Source organism: Bos mutus, chromosome 5 (genome assembly GCF_027580195.1).
Source record: "Bos mutus isolate GX-2022 chromosome 5, NWIPB_WYAK_1.1, whole genome shotgun sequence".
In the NCBI taxonomy this organism is placed as follows: Eukaryota; Metazoa; Chordata; class Mammalia; order Artiodactyla; family Bovidae; genus Bos; species Bos mutus.
The window spans coordinates 22,832,045-22,855,872 of record NC_091621.1 but is presented as its reverse complement, the minus strand read 5'-3'; the positions used below and the strand labels follow the sequence as shown (position 1 = coordinate 22,855,872).

At 40.2% G+C, this 23,828-nt stretch overlaps 1 protein-coding gene across 2 annotated transcripts in view; it reads right to left on the bottom strand.

The window, feature by feature from the left end:
- Window positions 1–606: 606 nt before the first annotated feature.
- The window catches only part of SRGAP1 (SLIT-ROBO Rho GTPase activating protein 1), a 311,444-nt gene continuing 288,222 nt past the window's right edge, over window positions 607–23,828 (bottom strand). For both annotated transcript variants that reach the window (XM_070370528.1, XM_005902533.3), the window contains exons 18-22: window positions 21,803–21,882; window positions 14,505–14,685; window positions 13,323–13,457; window positions 12,874–13,213; window positions 607–5,691 (exon numbers count right to left, since the gene is read on the bottom strand). In XM_070370528.1, the coding sequence (XP_070226629.1) occupies window positions 5,314–5,691; window positions 12,874–13,213; window positions 13,323–13,457; window positions 14,505–14,685; window positions 21,803–21,882 (1,114 nt within the window). In that variant the 3' untranslated portion in view covers window positions 607–5,313. The remainder of the gene's footprint in view (window positions 5,692–12,873; window positions 13,214–13,322; window positions 13,458–14,504; window positions 14,686–21,802; window positions 21,883–23,828) is intronic.

Genomic DNA, 23,828 nt, shown 5'->3' with positions numbered 1-23,828 from the left:
AAAGTTTATTCCCCTCCATTTATGTCATTTTTTTTTTACATCTCATGACTGTTCCAATCTGACATTTTGCTGATACAATCTGCACATTGCTGATACAGTTTTACAAAGCTATATTATGTATTGGTAGTCCTCAAGAATTCGGGGCAAAAAAAGGTAAGACTGAAGGTAAAATATCTATACGTGGGGGAACTCTAAACATAGTCTAAACCTGAGGATTGCATTTCTGCATATTCAAATGAATCCCAAAGTCAGCTTGACAAGGTTGACCATGTCAAAACTTCCTTCTAAAGGAGAAAATTCAATCTAGAATGTTTAGGACTGCTTTCTCAGCTGCTTAAGATCCTCCTGACCTGTTCTCTCACTACACAGGGGTCTCCAAACTATTCTAAAAAACCCTGGCTTCACAGACAAAGCCCTGTGAATGAGGCGCCATTTTCAAATTCACAAACAAAAATGAAAGTGAGGTGAAAAACATTAAAAAGAAAGGTAGTTTCACGTGATTTAACAATTCAAGGCAACTCAGCTCTCTAAAGGGTTAATAGTGACAAGAAAAAAAGAAATGGAAAAGTGCAGAGAATCAGACCCGACTGGAAGCAGACAAAGGCAGCCAGCACTATCTTATTTATTATAAAGGTACACCGTGGAGAACAGACCTGACTGGATACCAAAGCCTGGAATGGTACATGCGAAAATGTACAGTACTATACAGAAAAGTGCATTGTCACAACAGATTAACAAAACATTTGTTTTCCCTTCCAGAACTAGAAAAGCATCCCCCTTTACTTTCACCTCAGAGACAAGGAAATGTCATGGTAAGAGGCAGTACAGAGCCGAGGAGGACAGGATGGCCATCAGCAGCTCGTGAGCGGGAGAGGTGTCGGGGACCCAGAGAGTGACTGTAGGGAGGGAAAGGCACAGTCACGGCTAAGGGGAAAACGATGTCTGATGACCATGACCTGACCATGACGGACGAGGATGCAAGACTGGACAATACTGAGCACCGAGGCATAGAAAGGTGGGCATGGCGAAGAAGCTGGGAGAGAGTGGAGTTAAGTTTCAAAACACTCAAGTGGGCGAGGAATTGGGTGTCAGGGAGAAGTGTGTGGGGCAACAGTAAAGAGCAAGGCTAAGACTCCTCTAAAATAGAAAGGCACTTTCACATGTACATACTACAGATGTACATTGACACGATTAGGTAACAGTCACAAGCAGGAAGCCACCAGTACTGCAACTGATCAAACCAACAGGAAAGGACAATACTGATTTAATTACGTGGGCAGGAGTTAACTCTTAAGTCAGTAGGTAAATAGCAGTCTCTCCTGTCACACAGCCACTTACTATACTTTAAACGTCTATAATAACCATCACACTATACATTGAACTTGGAAGAATGTTCTAAAGGGGGGCATTCACAAATGCACGGTTTATATATTTTCTTTTACTAAACAGTTTCTAAGATAAGCATTATGGAACCCAGTACAATTATTTAAACATACAAAATTCCCTACGTAATTTTAAGATACAGGTACCATTTTGATTATAATACAGACTATTTTTTTTTTAAAAGAAAGTATACTAGGGTGGGTAAGTGAAAGCTCAATTTCCAGTTTGTTTTATTGATTTGAACAAAGCTGTGCCAGAGTCACCCTGCTCCATGCCTGACACCCCAGCCCAGCTGGAGGTTGGCTTTTAGTTCAGGTGCTAGCCTCCATTAGGGAGCTCTGTGGGAAGAGTCTCCACTTCTAAGCTGCCCCACAGTTCCAAGTCTCCATGGGAAGTAACTCAGAGCCGAGACTCAGCCCCCAGCGCACTTCCTGCATTCATGGCCTCTCATTACTGTGGTCAGGAATGACATCCCAAATCTGAAGTCTTCCAAACCCAACAGAACCATAGGCTCTTAAACTTTGGATTTCAGAGACTATAATTACCAAACTAAAGTTTCTTTAGTTTATAGACCCTAGAGGCTATGTCTCATTCCCAAATACTAAGGAGGCCTCCATGTCCCTGGTTTTTTTTTTTTTTTCCTTTTTCTTAAATTATGAACCCATTTTTGGGAATGGCAAAAGAACAAAGACAGAAAACTCATACAATTTGACCCTTGGTGCTCTATATCCATTGATCACTGCTTATATTCATTTCAGTAGATTAAGTGGGATCCTGCTATACATTATTCTATGGATTGCTCAAGGGGCATCAAAAGATTACATTGTGTGAAAACGTGCAAAATCGTTAAACAATGGCATTTATGCCCAACTTGAACATGGAGCTCTACAAAGGGCCATTCAACAAACTGAAATAATTTTCAGAACACTCATCAGAAAATATGTTTTAAGAACAGTTCACTCTATGCTAATGATTCACTGCAAGCATCCTCACCCAAACCCAAAGGCCAATTTGGTAAATCTACTTAAGTGAGTTCTATGGATGGGATGTGAACATTCAGTTATATCAGCTGTGAATACATATTCTTGTGTAAGTGGAGTCAGGTAATCTTTGTAGAACTATCATTTACCCATCACCAAAATGACTCACTTCCCAAACTGCACATGAGGATCTATGATAAGATTCTTAAAACTGGGGTATAATCTTTTAGGAACTTATTTTCTTTCTTCTCTTCCCATTCCTTGAGGGCTACACTTTGGCTGTCAAGAGGACCACTTGCAGGTAAACCCTCGAAGGAACTCATTGGGTGTTTTTTTTTGATCCTTTGTGAAGGGGCCACCTTGTCTTATCCTTGGAATCTTAGACTTTTACTAAACAAAGTAAGGATAAGTGAGTCCTTATTGAGTCCTTACTCACTCTGAGGTCACATCCTTTCCTGGGAATTGAAGGGGAAAAAAAGCCTCAGGTGACAACAGAGTAATAGCGAAGACGGAGACAGGTAAAGAAAGGGAGTGATGGGAGAGGGTTAGGAGCTGTTTCCTGGAAGAAGGCACAGCCTCTGAGGCTCTGAGGTCTGGAGCAGCGTGTCCTCTGCCTTCCAAGGCAGCAGAGTCCTGATGTGGAGGGTGGAAAGGCAGTCCTCATCCCATCACAGGTGTCAACACCAAAGGGACGAGACGCTGGGGAAGGTTACCAGGGAGAACTCTGAAGAAATGGCGTTGCACGAGTAAGATCTGGAACACTTAAAGCTTGTACAAGCACCCTCCCCAAATGAGTAAGTTCAAAACACCTCTTCTCTTTTGATGCCTCTTCCATCAAATAAGGAAGTGGCTTTATAAGAACCTTCTTTAATTTCTAAAAGATTTAAAGTTTCCTCCACCATTACTTCCACCCCTTTCTCTGTTTCTGTTTCCCTATTGGACAACAGAGAATTAAGAGAGCAAAGTGGAATCGAGAAAGAACTGGGAGATTATTCTTAAAAGTTTCGATGTTCCAGACATTTGGGAAGATTGTCCAGAAGGCTTGGTGCTACTCGGAGCTCAGTCCTGGCTGGGTTTCCACGGTTTCCAAAGGTGCTGAAAGGCTAATAAAGCTCAAGGAAAAGGTTGGGAGGGTTGCGCAAGATGCTGGGCTGGGCCTCTTTATCAAAATGGGTAAAAAGGATGGTTGCAAAAATTCAGAGGTTTACAATACCTGGAAATACCTGAAGTAATTTGTTTCACTATTTAGTCCATTTGTGAAATCAGGCTGCAGTCAAGCAACCAGCAGTGTGATTTTCAAAGGTAACAATACCTCATAAATGAAACCTCTCTTTGCATTAGAATGATCAGACTGGCAAACTGAGGTAGAGATCAAAGTAACGATCTTGATTTTAGTACAGATCCCCATTTTTTTCCACACTGATGCATTCCCCACTGAGCTGAGAAATCAAAGTCCATACTGTAACTCTTAGGTGGGCATGCGATTGGCTGCCAGTTTGAAATCAAAGTGTTCCAGAGGGATTAGTTCTGGCTATCCATTTTTAGGGGGGGGAACCCCAAAAGCAAACCAACCAACCCTCTTCATCAGTAAGTTCAGTGACAGAGTAGATACAATGCTTACAGATGGCATAAGTGGCTGCTGATAGAACAGCGGTGATCTGTACCTTAGGAAAAAAACAGAGTTCAAGGTATTCTTTTTAAGATAGAGGGGAAACCGAGCATAAATATGGGCTAAAGAAAGACTATGGGTGAGGATGTCAGAGAAAGGGGATCCCGATGGACTGGAGCTGACTATGTGAGTGATGTAGAGACCAGTTGGGAAAAAACAAAGCAAGCCCTGGTTCCAGGCTGAACAACTGGGAGATCATGCTGGAACCATGGGGTCGTCTTCCCGCGTTGGTCTGGCTCTTACCAGACCACAGCTCGAAGAGACAGCTGGCAAGGGAAGCTGGGGATTCAATTTAGGATCAAGAGGCCTCTGCAGCATGTTTAGGGGAACCCAGATCCTCTAGTCAGGGGAAGAGAAGGCCAGGTGAACCAAGCACTTTCTCCATTGCTGAAGAGGAAAAACACAGGGCTTCACGGGAGCTGGAAGTTATTTTCTAGGCAACAACAGATCTCTGAAGGAGTGGACAGAATAGGGTAACCAGAAAGTCTTGAAAATTAGACTGTTCTGGTCTGTGCTGAATGCAGCGGATGGACTTGGAAACCCTCCCGGGGCCTGATCAGGCTCAGGGGAAGAGTCCAGCAGGAGCTCTGGAGGACTGTCCCCCTCTCCTTTCCCAGATTTAGCTGGTGCAGTAACTGCAGAGGTTCTAGCGCCCCTTGCTAAGATTTGACCTGGGCCCAGGGAAACGACTGTTAGGAAAAAGACAATCCTACTCATTTGGGCAGTGTGCTGCAAATCCCACTGGGAACAGCCCACTGTGACAACAGCAAGTACGCAGCCTGGGCTGGTCTCAGCCCTGCTTCATGAGATCAGAGGTACTCACTGTCAGCTACTAAACAATACCATTGTCACCTTTCAGCATCACCCCAAGTGCCACCGACCAACACTGGTTACACTCCAGGGCCTGGCACTGAGATTCTCCTGCCTTGAGATGCCGGCGTTTCTGACTCACCGGCTACACTAAGCCTGAAGCGCTGTGCAATGTGCAGGGCAGAGCGGTGCTGTGTTCATTACAAACGGTGCAGCATTGGATTTTCAAGTAAGTCTAAGTGTTTCTATTGTCTTTAAAATGGCATATGTCCAGTTATTTAAAAAAAATTACAAAATACAAATGCCCGTGTTATTTAGCTAATCTCAGACATTACATTCGAGAACATAGAAAAGCCAAAAGATCTCCAGTTATAAGCACACGACTAACGCAAGTTATGGATCTATGACTTTTGTCACTAATCCGTCTTCTCTTTTTAATCATCACCCCAGATGACCATGCTCAGGTGGGTGTTACATTGTGCAGGACTTGTCTGCTGGACCTTGGGAAGGCGGGGCGGGCCCCACGGTCGGGTTTGTTTTTGGAAGAACAGCAGGTTTCGGCCGAAGGGCTGGGGGCTTCAGCTGCACGCCCATTCTGGGTGCCACTGCAGGCTTGAAAGTACTCAACGTGTCACTGGAGGAGCTAGTGCTCCGACGAATCTGAGGCTCTGAGCTCCTGAGAGCAACGCTGTGCAAAGGGCTGAGCGATTCCGTGGAGGTGGCGGGGGTGGGAGAGTTTTTCACTTGTTCTAAGGTATCCAGCACCACGTCGGGGGCATGCTTTGCTGTACTCTGTCTCTCCAGTTCTCGGAGTTCATTCAAAGCAGTGTTCATCGTCTCTTCAATATCCTGTTGAAAAACAAATGACAGATGGTAACCCAGACTTATCATGGCAATCATTTTGAAATGTACAGAAATGTGGAATCACTAGATCGTGTTATCCCTGGAGAAGGAAATGGCAGCCCATCCAGTATTCTTGCCTGGAAAATTCCATGGACAGAGGAACCTGGCAGGCTACAGTCCATGGGGTCGCAAAAAGTCAGCCATGACTGAGAACATCAGCACAGATTGTGTTATAGGAATTAGCGTTGCAGGTCAAGTATACTTCAAAAACAAACTCATAGAGAAAGGAATCAGATTTGTGGTTTCCAGAGGCAGGGGGGATGGGGCAACTGGATGAAGGCAGTTGAAAGAAATGAACTTCCAGTTATAAGATGAATAAGTACTATGGATGAATGTACAACATGATAAACATAATTGATACTGTTGTAGGTTATATATGACAGTGGTTAAGAGGGTAAATCCTAATGGTTCTCATCATAAGGAAACATGTTTTTTTCTTCTGTTTTTTAATTTTACATCTCTATGAGATGATGGATGTTCACTAAACCCTCTGTGTTAATCATTTTATAATGTGTATAAGTCAAATCAGTATGCTATACACTTTAAACTTATGTACAGTATTGTGTGTCAATAACTCAATTAACTGGAAAAAAGTAATCAGAGAGACAGATGAAGTTGATAATTAATGGTAATGTACAGAACCCATATTGTTGTTGTTGTTCAGTTGCTAAGTTGTGTCTGGCTCTATGGAACCTCATGGACTAGCATGACAGGCTCCTCTGTCCTCCACTATCCATACATGATCGCTGGAAAAACCATAGCTTTGATTATACGGACCTTTGCTGGCAAAGTAATGTCTCTGCTTTTTAATACGCTATCTAGGCTTGTCATAGCTTTCCTTTCAAGGAGCAAGCATCTTTTAATTTCATGGCTGCAATCACTGTCTGTAGTCATTTTGGAACCCAAGAAAATAAAGTCTGTCATTGTTTCCATTGTTTCCCCATCTATTTGCATGAAGTGATGGAACCAGATGCCATGATCTTAGTTTTCTGAATGCTGAGTTTTAAGCCAGCATTTTCACTCTCCTCTTTCACCCTTATCAAGGGGCTCTTTAGTTCCTCTTCACTCTCTGCCATAGAGTGATATCATATGCATATCTGAGGTTGTTGATATTTCTCCTGGCAACCTTGATTCCAACCTGTGAATCATCCAGCCCAGCATTTCACATGATGTACTCTGCATATAAGTTAAATAAGCAGGGTGACAAAATACAGCTTTGTCGTACTCCTTTCCCAATTTTAAACTAGTCTGTTGTTCCATATCCAGTTTTAACTGTTGGTTCTTGACCTGCATACACGTTTCTCAGGAGGCAGGTCAGGTGGTCTAGTATTTCCATCTCTTTAAGAATTTTCCACAGTTTGTTGTGATCCACATAAAAGTATAGTCAATGAAGCAGAAATAAATGTTTTTTTCTGGAATGTCCTTGCTTTCTACATGATCCAAGAAATATTGGCAATTTGATCTTTGGTTCCTCTGGCTTTTCCAAATCTAGCTTGTACATGTGGAATTTTTCAGTTTACATACTGCTGAAATCCACCTTGAAGGATTTTGAGCATTACCTTGCTAGAATGTGAAATGAGCCTAAGTGTATAGTAGTGTGGATATTCTTTGGCCTTGCCCTTCTTTGGAATTGGAATGAAAACTGACCTTTTCCAGTCTTGCGGCCACTGCTGAGTTTTCCAAATTTGCTGGCATATTGAGTGCAACACTTTAACAGCATCATCTTTTAGTATTTGAAATAGCTTAGCTGGCATTCCATAACCTCCACTATCTTTATTTGTAGTAATGCTTTCTAAGTCCCACTTGACTTCAGGATGTCGGGCTTTAGGTGAGTGACCACACCATCATGATTATCCGGGTTGTAAAGATCTTTTTTTGTACCGTTCTTCTATATATTCTTGCCACCTTTTCTTAATCTTTTCTGTTTCTGTTAGGTCCTTACCATTTCTGTCCTTTATTGTGCCCATCTTTGCACGAATGTTTCCTTTATCTCCAATTTTCTTGATCTCTAGTCTTTCTTTCCCATTCTATTGTTTTCCTCTATTTCTTTGCATTGTTCATTTAAGAAGGCTTTCTTATCTCTCCTTGCTAGTCTCTGGAACTCTGCATTCAGTTGGGTATATCTTTCCCTCTCTCCTTTGCCTTACACTTCTCTTTTCCTCAGCTGTTTGTAAAGTCTCCTCAGGCAACCACTTTGCCTTCTCGCATTTCTTTTTCTTGGCGATGGTTTTGGTCACTGCCTTCTGTACAACCTTACGAGCCTCCATCCATACTTCTTCAGGCACTCTGTCTACTAGGTCTAATCCCTTTAATCTGTCACATCCACTGTACAATCATAAGGGATTTGATTTAGGTCATATCTGAATGGTCTAGTGGTTTTCCCTACTTTCTTCATTTTAAGCCTCACAGAAACTCACATACTTCAAAGCAAGCAGACTAGCAAAAAGCATGACTGTTTTAACAGCAATGTGTAATGTGTATAAACTCAATGCTATTTCACATAACTACTGTGACTCTGAAGGTGCAGGAGACAGATGAAATGGCTCCAATAGCTCATGGAGCCACAGAGCAAGCACTGGCCATTCTGAGGCACTTGGCAGTCTTCTGGTGGTTTTGACCTTACATGCTGACATCTTATATAGAATTCTATCTCAGTCTATGGTAAAAGGTGGCTTAAATTTAGACCAGCAATTTCTTAAGAAAAGTGAATAGGCATGAAAAATCAGATTTTTTTGCATTCATTCAACAAATAATTTTTGAGCACTTCTTATATACTTGGCTAACTTCTATCAGTTCTTCAAAATTCACTTCAAGCCTTCCCTGATGCTTCTGTTCAGTAGGTGTCAATAGTAGTGGTACTGCTCCATAGAGAGCATTTCTGTAATATGGTCTGTTGTGTATTTTTAAATGTCCAAATAACTGGATAGCATTTTGTGAGCAGAGATATTGGATGTCTTAGATAATTTACATGCAATGAATTGCCCCAGATCTTGTTCAACTTTTTAATATCCTCCAGACATTTATGTAGGTGAAATTTTTTTTATAATAATCTGAGTCTAGAACTTAACTCTTTCTTATCTATCTTACATATCTTAACTCTTTTCTTATATATATATATTTATATATATATATATACATACACACATATATATTTATATAGTGTTGAGTTTTCTAAGAATGAAACCATCATGTAAATTTTACTCTGCTTTGGTTAGAACTGTATGACCACTAGTGGTAAAGAACCTGCCTGCCAATACAGTAGACGAAAGAGTCACACGTTCAATCCCTGGGTAGGGAAGATCCCCTGGAGGAGAGCAGGGTAACCCACTTCAGTATTCTTGCTGGAGAAACCCATGGACAGAGGCGATTGGCAGGCTACGTTCCATAGGGTCGCAAAGAGCTGGGATACAACTGAAGCAACTTAGCATGTCTGACAGAGGGTGGTCCACCACTTTAAAAAATCATATCACTCATGGGAACACCATTATGGAAACTGAGTTGAGACTAGTTACTACTCATTTCAATGTACATTAAAAAATTTTTTAATTCATTTACATATGGCTGTTCTGGGTCTTCATTGCTCCTTGAGCTTTTCTCTATTTCTGGTGTGCCAGCTTCTCATTGCAGTGGCTTCTCGTGTTGTGGGGCACAGGCTCTAGAGCATGCAGGCTTCAACAGTTGTAGCACATGGCTCACTAACTGCAGCGTGTGGGCTCTGGAGCAGTGGTTCAATAGTAGTGGTGCACAGGCTTAGTTGTTCCACAGCATGTGGGATCTTCTTGGATCAGGGATCAAACCCACGTCTTCTGCACTGGCAGGCAGATTCTTTACTACTGAGCCACCAAGGAAGCCCCTCAATATTCATTTTTAATTGTATTTATGGTAAGTCTACATGTAAGTGAAAGCATCTCACTATTTCATTTGTCTTCTAGTGTGCATGTGTGCTAAAGTCGCTTCAGTTGTGTCTGACCCTATGGATTGTAGCCCTCCAGGCTCCTCTGTCCATGGGATTCTCCAGGCAAGAATACTGGACTGGGTTGCCGTGCCTTCCTCCAGGGGATCTTCATGACCCAGGGACTGAATCTGTATCTCTCATATCTTTTGCATTTGCAGGTGGGTTCTCTACCACCAGTACCACCTGGGAAGCCCATCTTCTAGTTTAGTTAATCATTAACTGAAATACATTTGTTTTACTATTTCTATTTTTCCTTTTTATTGTATTTAGGGCTTTATATGTTTTTTTATATTCCATATAAATGGAATAAGCCAGTCACAAAAAGACAAACACTGCATGATTCCACTTATATGAGGTAGTTAAATTCATAGAAGGAAAAAGTAGAATAGTCATGGCTAGGACCTGGGCGGGTGGGAGGGGAAGATAGGCATTGTTCTCAAATGGGTACAGAGTTTCAGTTTTGCAGGATGAAAAAGTTCTGGAGATCTCTTACGCAGCAATGTGAATAGTTTACTGACCTGTACACTTAGAAAGGCTGGATGGCATCACCGACTCGATGGACGTGAGTCTGAGTGAACTCCGGGAATTGGTGATGGACAGGGAGGCCTGGCGTGCTGCAATTCATGGGGTCGCAAAGAGTCGGACATGACTGAGTGACTGAACTGAACACTTAGAAAAGGTGAAGGTGAGAACCTACTGTGTAGCACAGGGAGCTCTACTCAATGCTCACTGGTGACAAAGAGGGGATTTCTGTATATGTGCAGCTAATTCACTTTGCTATATGGCAGAAACTAACACAACACTGTAAAGCAACTAAATTCCAAAAAAAAAAAAAGTTAAGAGGATCTGTTGTACATTGTTTATTCACACACACACACGAGTATTGTGTGAGGTAGGTAGAGGGCCATTGCACTAGTGTGATTGAAATGCCTCTTCTCTACATTTTTAGGACTTCCACTCACCTCGAGCATTAGCTTGCGGCTCTGGAGAGCAGGAATTGATTTCCACACCCACCTCCCTCACTGATTTACAAGTACCTTCATGCAGCGACTGACCACTGATTTAACTCTGTCTATAACGTTTATCATGGGAGCTGCCATACAGTAAGTGCTCAATAAAGACTTGCTAAATGAATAAACAAAGATCCAGTGATCACATAAGGATAAGTCGCATTTTTAAAAAAGCTCTATCAGGGGTTCCACTTATTTACTGAAAGAATTTGCATGTTTTTGGTATGAATACCATGATGGCAGGCTCACTTATCCTCATGGGAAAATCTGAAGATGAGAGATGGAAAGATAAATAAAGGATACAGCTGGAAGCCATTTTGTGAGGATGACATCACTTTACAAGTGATTATTTTCATATGTGATTTCCATTTGGTGCTAAATATATGGATTTGTTTTTTACAAGTATTAGCCCCAGAGAAAACATGCAGAGCCTGGTTTATCTGTTGAGTTTTTGTTTTTATGATTTACAGTTAAAAGATTTCCTGGTTCTAGAAGCAAAAGGGTTAAAGTAGACCTTATTATGCCTTTCCATTACTAAGCTCCTAATTCCATGTCTCTCTTAGCAATGATGTTATGGATTTTTCAAATCATTAAATTCAATTATAGTCAAATATCACTGGTTCTAAATACACCTCAAATGACTCTGCATTGCCTTCTAAAATAGACAAAAACCCAAAAAGGTCAAAAGCCTTTTTGATTTTTGCTGAAAAATTATTGTGCACTTAAAATTGGATTAATTTTGTAAAAACACATTAAACTCTCCATGTAATCTAATTGCTTTCCAAAATTCTTTTTTAGTTAGGACAATTGAAAATAGCTTGGAAATTTGTCATATCAAAATGCAGCTTTCCTGGAGTGTTCTTTGTTAAAAATGACCCATCTTTAATACTTCCCCATGTTTGTTTCATTAATTTCTCACTCACTTTTTTAAGCTTCAGTGGTAGCTAGAAGGCACTTTAAGATTACTAAAATGGCGAACCCTGAATCTATTTCACCTCCTTTTTCACTGGCCATACATACATTTTCTTTTCTTTCTTTTCATTGAAGAATACTTGATTTACAATATTGTGTTAGTTTCAGATGTACAGGATAGTGATTCAGTTTTTTGTTTGTTTTTCTGTCATACGTATATTTTCTGATGGCTTGTGCTTTAAAAAGAGCCAGAGGAAAAAAATGGTAGAATGATGGAAAAATTTGTTAATATTATTTTACTTATACTTTGTCAATTGTAATCATTAGAAAAAAAACTACAAAGCCCTTCTCTGCAGTCATTTTTGGGAAGTGAAGATACATGTGCATTCAGGAGTGACATAGTAGCTGGACTTGGTGTTCTTCAAACAGCCAACCATTATTTTTCACTTCCTTTACTGACTAATCCTTCATTTCCTAAATTGAAAGTGTCACCTTTATCATACACTAAAAATGCTCTGTTTCAGGGTTCTTGATTCTGTTCCCTTGATTTGTCTGTTTTACTAGCTCAAGCATACGTTCAAGATCTGGGAGGGCTAGTCTTTCCTCATTCTTTTTTTCTGAATCTTTCTGGCCATTTAGGAGTGATGGGTTTGACTGTCCTCGGTCTTACATTTCTGCCATGTCTCTGTTTAAATCACTATGATACCTTGAGCTGGCCAAAAACCTCATTCTGATATTATGGAAAAACTACAATGAACTTTTTGGCCAACCCAATATCTGGGCCCTTCTTGTAACAAATGGCCTCAGTTCAGTTCAGTTGCTCAGTTGTGTCCGACTCTTTGCAACCCCATGAACCGAAGCATGCCAGGCCTCCCTGTCCATCACCAACTCCCAGAGTTCACCCAAACCCATGTCCATTGAGTCGGTGATACCATCCAACCATCTCATCCTCTGTCGTCCCCTTCTCCTCCTGCCCTCAATCTTTCCCAGCATTAGGGTCTTTTAAAATAAGTCAGCTCTTCGCACGAGGTGGCCAAAGTATTGGAGTTTCAGCTTCAGCATCAGTCCTTCTAATGAATATTTAGGACTTATTTCCTTTAGGATGAACAAATGGCCTCAAAGAATGAGCTAATTCCTGTTTTCTTTAGTTGGTTCTATACAAAAGATATGGCTCTAGAAAGTAACTCCTATAATGCCACCTTCATCATACCCTGGTACTTAGCATGCAATATTCTCTTCAAAGCAGCCTACCTGAGCGATTGTTTCTGGGTCCAGCGGCTTGTGGTCGTTGAAGCCTGAGTATTGCCCTGATGATGTGGACCTTCTAATAGGAGGGCTGTCGATCTTCTTGAGGGAGTCATGGCGGCTGATGTTGGTCAGGCTGCCGTGGCCTGGCCGACGCCTCCTCTCAGGACTGTCGTTGTTGAGGCCACGGTTCTGCAGCAGGCCCCGGGGATGACTGCCCAGGCTTGGGGACCCCAGGTCAATTGAGGAGTTGGAAAGACCATGTGGGGGATGGAGGGGGCAATGGCCATCACTGGTCCTGCCAGGACGCCTTGCTGGAGGGGGTGGCTCTCCCCTTTTTCTTTGTCTAGACAGAGAGAATAGCAGAGGTTGTCACACTAGGTAATTCTGCAAGGCTGTGGATGCCACAGCTCCTCAGAACCCCTGGAGAAGTGGAGGCTTGGGAGTCCACCTACCTGGCTAAATAGCCATCAGGATGTCGGTCTGTTGGGGAGTTCATGTCCTTGGATGAAGACTTGTCTTCAGTTACCGGCCCACTGCTGGCCTCGCTGTCAGCTTTCTGGCTCAGAGTGTCTGAAAATGTATCATCCCTGAGACAGTAAGAATCAAGAGTGAGGGTCTTTTGCTTGATGAATGGGGACAAAAGAATAAGTGATGGCATTTCTGTATGTAAATCTTTCTCTTACTAACATAACTTGTTTCTTTTCACTAGAAATATAGCATCATTTCATGGCAGGTAAATTGGAAAATTCAGATGACAAATCATCCATAATATAACATCCAGAGACAACCACTGTTTGAATTCTAGAAAATGTCTTTCTCAGCTTTTCTCCTCTGCCTGGCATACCTATCTATAAGAATGTCCACATGTATGTATAGTATTTACTGTATATATTTATATATTTCTGTACTTTAGGACTGTATGTTTGCATAACACACACACACATAATATTTCTTGGATTCTGAGAGACATTTTAACAGTTTAAAATTAGGCTGAATCAATCACTGTATCCATTTTATGTGGTATTTTTCTCTTTACCTCGAAAAGCTGTTCATAAATTGGTGCTGCATTGTGAAATACCATAGTCACAAAATTAAGATTATACTGTACATGTTATTTTGTATCTTGTTTCTTTCACTTAATATTAAGACCAGATGGGAAGATACCACTTTGAGTATTTTTGAAAGTAGAGCTTTCTCATAAGCAAAATTAAAAAAGAAGCCTGGAGATGATTCTCTTTAGACCTGAAGTCAGTAGCCTCTCTTTGGGGAATTTGGAATTAAAACAGACACCAAGGGAAGAGGCAGCACTGTTTTAGGAATTAGCCGTGCCACTTCAGCTCCTAAAACTAGCCTTTGCACAGGGTACTTTTCTAAGAACCTGAAAGCTTCAAAAGGTATCTCTCACTAGTCCTTGCTCCAGATCTGCTGGGAGAGCATGGGTCCTCGCTAACAGTACTTTCCGGCCAACAGGTTTTCATTTTCCATCAGCATGGTGAAGAACTGAGCCCAGCTCAGAAGTTTTTGCTCTGTAATCCCTTCTCTTTTCTCACAAGACCAAGGTGAGAACAATGTAAGAACAACAGCTGGAGTCTTCTCTTGGGAGCGCTCAGGTGACGGAAGCTGGCACTACTCACATATCCTGCACCACGATGTACTGGTGGGGCACAAGCCCGTCAACCCCGTTGTGCCTTCCTTCCCACCAGTCCTCCGACGCGCGGTGGTACAGCAGGAGAGAAGCACCCTTCTTGAAGGACAATTCTCTGGCAGACCGCCCAACGTAGTCAAACTTGGCTATCGCTTCTATTGGCTCACATTCTACAAAGAACACACCAGAAAACAGTGTCAGCAGGGTTGTCAGGAGGCGTGATACACTAACTGAAGGGTCTATATGAGGCTTTAGAAAGAAACAAGGTCGTTTTAATAACCAGACAGAACAAGGTAACAAATCAAGACAGTGAGAAAATGATGCTGTTAAAAGGGATAAAGAAAGGCATTCTCTTTCTGTCATCAGTTTCTCAGGCAAAGAAAAATTGAAAATTCGATCTTAATTTCTACAGCCTTGTACTAGAGAGATCATGACAGTCTAAGAAAAATATTTAAAACTTTGTAATATATAAAATCTCTCCTTGGGTTGTAATGTTCTCTGCAATAGCTCCAATATTACTTTGACATTGATGAAGTTTCCAGGCAACATGTTAATACTATTTATAACATGTAAGAGTCACTATTTCAGAACACCAAAAGTTTATGCTTTATTTGCCAATTTTAAAAACAAGTTTACAGATATCACCACATTAAATGTTGTTTGAATACATTTAATTTCCTTAGGTATTTTTTGGGCACTATCAAATCTTATCACCAAGTGTAAAGACAACTTCATTTTTTCTAGTATCAAAACCAAATTCTAGATATCGCTTGTGAAACAAGCATACCTACTTAAGATTCAAAAATGTCTTCTAGGATCAAAAGGTACTGAAAGGAATAATGGTGAGTGAGAAAAAGTTACATGTTGCACAAGGCCATTCATATGACATACTTGAAATGACCTAATAACTGAGATGGAGGATAGATTAGTGATCGCCAGAGGCTAGGGTGGGCGGGAAGCCATGGAAGGAAATGGCTTTGGCTAGGAAAGGGTAGCACAAAGGGGTCCCTATGATGCAACTGTTCTTGATTTTGACTGCGGTCACACAAATCTACTTGTGTGATAAAACTGTGTAGAACTAAGTAAACAACACAGGTGAGTCATGTAAAACTGGTGAAATGTGGATACAGTGGATGGAGTGTGTCAGTGTCCTCGTGATAGGAGCAACAGGGACGTAAGATGTTCGTTACTACTGGGGGGAAATGGGGAGCGGGGAGGTGTATGGCATCTCTCTGTAGCGTTTCTTACAGCTGCATATGAATCTACAGTGATCTCAAAATCAAAAGTTGAAAAGAGATATCAAACTCTGGGCCTAGAATTGGAATTTCAGCTCTATTTTAATTCTGACCACAACTATTGAAGGCAAATACGAGGACAAACCACTCAAAACAACTACAAGAGTTGCTTTTTGTGATTCAGGTTACTGCAAAAAGCCCAGCACTGGTGGCTCTGTGGTCTTTCCTCTCCTCTCTCACCATCACCCCATCCTTATCCCTGCTACCAACAACAGGTGAGTCAACTTCTAATCAATAAGAAACAGAACTAAAAAGGGTCAGTACAAGTGGTATTATCTTAGAGAACTCTCTGCAGTGAGCAGCCTCGTTTGTTAAAAACTGAACATGTATGCTGTTACTTTAGAAATGCTTTAGAACATAGGTACACATAATAGATTAAAAACTGTCAAATATTTTGTCAGGAACTTATTATTTTCTATTTCCCTTGGTGACAAACCTTTTCATTTAAAAGAGTTAATCTCTTCCCAAAGTTTAATGCAATAGCTTCAATATCTGTTATATGAAATAACTACAAATGAACTCTCTGGATAGTCAGCTAAGCTTCTTTCTCACTTGAAAAATGCAAACATTCTCTGGGACAGCATGAACATAAAAATCAACAAACATATTGAAAAAGCTTAGGATTTATCTTCTATGAAGGACCGGGGTGAATTTCTGCTATATATTTAAAATAAAGAGAAAAAAAGTCCCATCCTTTGCTAGTAGATAAGTAGATGCTTAAGTAAATAATAATTCATATGGAAGAATCAAACACTATAATCTGTACATGGTATACTTCTCAACAAGGTAGGTGTAAAAATAATTTTAAAACAATACTTTAAGTGTTTTAACAACTGACAATAACTTTTAGATCATATGTTAACACTCCATTATTCCATCCTAAAATATTTTAACATAAATAGCAGTTTTATTAAATATCCACAAGTCTGGTCATAGAGGAGGAAACAGAACTCTTTATTCAAGGGGACTGACTTTATACTTTGTTCTAAACTTGCACATAAAAAGTAAATCCTGCTTGAACCGAGATGACAGATACCAAATTTTTTACCCAGGTCTCCCTGAGGGACAGAAATAAACATGTCTGTGGTGTAAGGGACACAAATAAACATTCATGGAGGAATGAAGGCATGCCAATTGATTAAAAAGAGCGTCATGATATGCAGTCTGCACATTCTTATGTGCTACACCCATACGTTTAAACTGTTTTACTGAAAAAATGGAAATATAATAGCATAACAAAGTATACAACTCATGTACCTGTCAAAGTGAAGAGAGAGCTATTCATGTTCTTTAATGCCATTGGTCATCACTGGCCAAGGGCCATTTAAGACTGTTTAATAGATATGTACATATTTTATCATAATTTCATCATCATGCCATCTATGCTCACTACCTCTTTTTTGAAACAACTAGCAGCCAGATGATCAGACTTTGTTTATTTAGTTCAAAGGTACAGACATTATGAACGAATGACTGGATGAATCAGAAGTATATATATCAGAAGTATACTTCACTGGTGATCTTACTACATCAACTAGTAATTCTGAGCAATTTCATTATTTTGACTTCTTTCTACTCCCATGAGAGAAATTTCACAGTCAAGTGTCAATCAATAAGCTATTTATACACATCTCAGTCTAGTCATTGCAGAGCAAATCGATCTCAGGGCATGGCGATGCACCACACCCCTTTCATGTAGGGTCACACAGCCCTCTAAAGCCCTGCAGAGGCTTAGTAGAATGCTACTGCTACCAATAACAACAATGAGGGTGAACGTGATAACTTCATTTTCCTACGTGGCTATTATAATTTTGTGCAAGAGAAGGAACATTCAACAGAGCTGATTTTCTGACTGCCTGGTGCTATCAAGTCTTATATTTCCATTTTTTGTAATTTTATACAAAGTGCTAGTATATCACGCTATCCCTTTGGTACCTTGCTGTCCCTGACACTTTCTCTCCTACATCTGTTACCCCTGCCCTTGCAGATGATGATTTTGTTCTGTGACAGCCTCTCTTTTGGAAACAAAGGTTACTCTCTTTAGTGATACCATGACAGAGGGAAGAAAATGCAATACCTGGGTGATCAAAGAGACAGATCAATACTCGGGTTAATTTAGTTATAGGAAGAGTCTGGCTGCAGGCAAGAACATCTGTTCTTTGTAAGCAATGCTTTTCTCTCCAGCACTATCAGGTGAGCAAGATCAAAATGTTATCTCAAATACAGAGCTCTCAGCAAAGCTTCTCTTTTGTAGCCAAGAGGTAAGAACAGGTAAGAACTGACAGATGGTACAGTGGTGAGACTGAGGTTTGGGAAGAGAGATGGCTGGGGCTCTGTCGTGGGCTTTTCCTGCCACTGGAACAAGCAAGGAAACACTTAGAAAAGTCACCAGTGAAAAAAGAATGAATTATAGAGAAATGAAACTCAAGACAAAAGAAAGGAGAGAAGAATGTCAGAGGGTGGGCTCAGAGACTTTCAAAAGCAATCCCACAGAAATAGAAGTTGTCACTTTAAAGAGTTTCTTCCAACTTAAGTTTCTGAAAATGTCAATTTTTTTTTTTAAAGCAGAGGGTGGACTCTAGACACCTTGATAACCTTCCTGCTGAAATCAACTAAAAATGCTGGATTAAAAAAAACAAAAACAAAAAACTTCATAAGCGCATTAATCATGACAGTGAGGAATACTATACTTGATGAATGAAGGAACCTATGGACTTAAACAGGTCACCAGAATTATGAACACTAGAATATGTAAGTCAGAGTTTGCCTTGACAGCATTTTCCCCTGCCTGGTTAAGTTTATTTTAAACAAAAGACTAGGTCCAGGGGCTGCCCAGTATGGAGACTCTAAGCTCTACCAAAGTATCAAACTCTCAGTGTCACAGTGGGTTTCTAGTTCTGAAATTCTCCTCCCTTCTCACTCTCCACACTTCTCCATAGATGTAACCACTCTGACCTTGAATTTAAGGAAACAAATCTATCTGAAGGCTTGGGAAAAAAAAAATCACCTCAGAATCCCAACCACATTCTAGCCCTCAGGCAGGTTTGCATTTTAAGTTGATACTACCTGGGTGGCCTGAAAAAACCTCAAACTAAAAATCTATTGTGGTTCCAAGCTGGTTACGCCCCAGGCAGAAGTAAATGAAAACCTTCTCTGGAGGGACATACCTTTACCTCAACGTAAATGAATTCCATAAAGTTCTAAGAAATATGTAAAAAAATATATAAAACACATTGGAAATAAGACTCAGATGAGCAAAAGCCAACAAAAACAAATCTAGGAAGACTTCAGCTTTTTAGAATAATTAGACACATAATCTAAAACAATAGAAAGGATTAGTATTGTGAGTAAAGAGCAAATGACCAAGCAGATATGAAAGTGAACTGAATTTGGGAGAAAAATCAAAAATAAAACTGAATAAGTTTAAAGCAGGTTAGTCATAGTTAAAGAGGGAATAAGAGGATTATGCATATAGCTAAAGAGGTATTAAGAAAAAACTGACAGCTTTATATGTTCATATTAATAATGTCAAAAAGTAATGTTAAACATTAAACTTAAGAAGTTAGAGAAAAAAATGATTCCTACAGAGAAACGTATAAAAGTTTGTTGGGTGACATTAAGTAACTAGAAAGATGTTTGTGGACTATATATTATAAAAATATCAATTCTTTCCATATTAACATATGTAGAATCAGTGCAACTGCAATCTAAACCTCAACAGGTTTTTAGCTTTTTCTTGTTTGTTTCTAAGAACTTGAAAAACTGAATTTGAAATTTAAGTGAAATTGCAAAAGGTGAAGAACTGTTAAGAGGAACAAAGTCAGAAGTCTTGATTTGACAAACACTGAGATTTATTAAAAGGTATCAAAATGAAGACAGCAGTGTAGGGATAAACAAGTAGACCCATGGAAAAGAACAGAGACCAGAAATGGACTCACACAGAGAGGATACTTGATTTATGATAAAGGTGCGGGGCAGTAGAGAAAGGACAATTAAGGCTGGGACAGTGGAGACAGCTGTGCATCCATATGGAGAAAAGAGGAACAGATCCCTACCTCACACCATACCTCCAAATGAATTCCTGGTAGAATTAAGCCCTATGTGTGAAAAACAAAACCTGAAAGGATTTAAAAGAGACTATAGAAGAACTTCTACACTAACTTCAAGGCACAGAAGGATAAGGATCTCTTAAAGGAGACACAAAGTGAAACAACCATGAAGGAAAAGATGGGTAAATTCAGCTCCTTTAAAATTAAGATCCTTTGTTTGGCAAAAGACATAATAGGCACATGAAAGACAGGCTACAGAGCAGAAAATATTTGCAAAGCATATACTCAATAAAGGATTTGATCCAGCCTCATGAACTTTTACAAGGAACAACCAAAGCCAAACCAAACTAAACTAAACCAAGCAAAAAAAGCCCAGAGAAACTAACAGTGGGCAAACAGGCCCTCAGTTGGAAAAACATTTGATAGGAATTTTGCAAAAATAAATCTAAACATACAAAAATTAGTGTATCTGTAATAACCATGTTTTTCATTTTCTATAGTATGACCTCTGGGGCTTTGCTCGCTCCCTGGAGGGACTGTCCCTTCCAGGGTTGGCAAATGCCTAGTAAACAACTCATCTGGAATGTTCTTTTCAAATGCAAACCAACCAATCCAGGGCCCATACTCCAGCCACTTCCTTTCTGGGGCTCCCATACTTTAGGCCACTATCTCCCTGCTCCAATCACTTCATGGCCAGGTACCAACCAGAGACAGTCACAGAGCCCTCTGAAATTATTAAAACTAGGCAATCCTAACCCTGCTTACCCTGCCTTGCTTGTTCCTTCCTGTGGAAACCACCATAAAAATTCTTGGCCAATTGTCCTCCTGCCCGTCTGACTCTGGTGTTTTCCCTGGCCCCCTGAGGTGTGACGTGTCCCCTCCTCTTAGGAAATGTGAGCATCAGATTATCTTTTCAATGGCGATCATCTCCTGATCTGTTGGCCTTACCATACCCCCTTACCATACCATAAGTTTTCTATTAATATACTATGTTTTAAAACGTCTTCATCAGTAAGCAGAGAAATGCACATTAAAATCACAATGAGATACCATTAAACACTTGACAGTATTGGCAAAGACAATATTTGATAAACTCGAGTGTTGATGACTACATACAACTGAAAGGCTGAGACACTGTTGGTGGGAGTGGGTAGTCTTACAACCATTTTCTTATTTTTTGGCTGCTTCTTGTGATAGGTGGGATCTTAGTTCCCTGACCAGGGATTGAACCCATGCCTCCTGAAGTGGAAGCATGGGCTCTTAACCACTGGACTGCCAGGGAAGTCCCCTTACAACATTTTCAAAAATAGTTTGGCAGTATGTAGCAAGGTTGAAGACATGCTCACTCCTAGGTGTGTATATCTGAGAGAAACTCCTGTACACCTGCAGCAAGGTACATGTTCAAAATATTCATACCTGAACTGTTTTTTAATGGCGAAAAACAGAAAACACCTCATGTATTCACCAATTAAAAAAAAATACAATGGAATACTATACAGTGGTAAATAAATTATTCTAATTCCATTTAACGATGGGGATGACTTCAGCAATATAATACTGAATAGAAAACAGTGAAAGTATATATAGTATAATTCCATTTATAAAAAGTTCGAGAAAACGGAAAATGAAACAATAATCCATTTAAAAGCACAAACACAGAGCTTACCTTGAGGGGTATGGAAGACAATGGGTTCAGGAAAGTAAAACGGTAATGATACCTTTTTCTTAAATTTGGTGGTGGTTTCACAGGTGTTCCCTGCAGTAGTATTCTTTGTAGTTTACACGTATTTAGTAAATATTATTTTGTATCTACTGAATTCTTAATACAAGCAATTCTTGGTATACATGCTGCCAAAGCGAGTACAATATCAGTAATTCTTTAAAATGGTTATAAAAATAGCTATAAAGACTAGTTTTATAATAGCATGAGCATGAGGGCATACCGTCTTCACTGGTGTGCGGCTCTGTACCAGCGTCCTGATCCACTTCCTCCAGCGTACCGTGCTCACTGTACGGGCTGTCGCTGAGGAGCAGAAGTAGAAATCATATGAAGCCAAAGTGAATTTCAAAACTGAACAACTGCTACTATAAGGAAAAACAGAAGACTTCGGAATGGCAAAGGAGACCCTGGATAGCCTTTCAGTGGAATGCTGGAGCCTCCAGGACTGTGTAATCCTATAGGACTTTTTGTCCCTTCATCTTTGACATATTACAACTCTGTAAAGACGAAACTGACGTGTAGGAAACTGATAGTATTACAAATGATTCTTATGTGTAAAAATGAAAATTTGTTGAATTCTAGCGGAATATGATTATCACCCTCTAGATACACCAATTTTTGCAAATTCATTTCAGTATCCCCTACTGCATAAAAATGGATGGCTCTTTGATTTCCGCTTTGAACTGGCTATAGTATCTTTTTCAACTTTTCTTGACACATGTTCATTTTTATATCTGAGAGTTAATTTTATCCTTTAACATTACCACTATTACTTCTCAAATGTATGCTGATAAATGGAATGCATTGGTTACAAATACAAACCTGACATTGTTGTAAAAGCCCATTTGTATTGCTGGCATTGGGGGATGAGGATGATTACTATAATACTGACTTTCTGTTTAAAACAAGTGATGTCTACAGAGAATACCATGTGTGGGAGAAGACATAATCAAGCACACGTTACTGACTTCAAGACTCTTTATTATGGGGATTTTACCCTGTTTGTAAAAAAGGAGCAACCACAAAAAGTCTTAGAACACAAAACATTAAATAATATCCACCAGACATCCATATATTTCCTCTCTAATAAAGTGAATAAGACAGCACAACTTACTGATAGAGCCCTGTTGCTGCTGCTAAGTCACTTCAGTCATGTCCGACTCTGTGCGATCCCATAGACGGCAGCCCACCAGTCTCCTCCGTCCCTGGGATTCTCCAGGCAAGAACACTGGAGTGGGTTGCCATTTCCTTCTCCAATGCATGAAAGTGAAAAGTGAAAATGAAGTCGCTCAGTCGTGTCCGACCCTCAGCGACCCCATGGACTGCAGCCTTCCAGGCTCCTCTGTCCATGGATTTTCCAGGCAAGAGTACTGGAGTAGGATGCCATTGCCTTCTCCGATAGAGCCCTGAATATCTGTAAATACTAAACATGACTGACACTGGCCCTGAAACAAATACAGCTAGGAAAATAAAATTCTGAATTCTGAAAATAAAATTCTGAAAAACTCACCAGGACTGAGTTTTATTTGTTTATCTTTCCAGAGCCAAGCTGATGTCAGTATGTGCATATAGTAAGTATTTTAAAAATATGTAGCCCTAGTGGGCTACAGTCCATGGGGTTGCAGAGAGTCAGACACAATTGAGCGACTCACACACACATAGAATCTATCATGCTTTGTTGTTAATTTAGAAAGCAGTACTTCTGGAAATGGTCAATTCTGAATTTTCTTAATGGCATAAGAGCATTTGTGGTTTAAATTATACTGTGGTTTAAGTTAAAAAAAAAAAGTGTGCTTTCAGTTATTTAGATTTTTCAGCTACTTGTTCTACTTCTACTTAATCCCCATTAAGGCAGTGGGAAACAAAGTATCCTGCAGAGTCCAGAATGAAGGGCTTAGGCAAATCTATTTCCAGCTGCTCCTGAATCTGAGCTGCACAGGGCTGTTTTCGAGGGAGGCTGGGAGACAACTGCTGAGTGGGAAGACTTGTGTGGACTTAGGAATCAGACAGACTTGGGCTGCCTCCAGAAACCACTAGTCATTGGCCGGGCTCCTTGGCCTCTCTTAACTTACTTGGTAGAGTGGGACTAGAAGAGATCATATGCACCGGGAAGCTGGCACACAGGAGGACCTCAACGAATTAAAACCAGTTTTACTGTATATGATTTCTTAGAAGCTGGAACTCATATATCAAATAGTGAACATAAACATTTTGGGGTTTCCTTATCTTTGGATTATACATTTTTATCC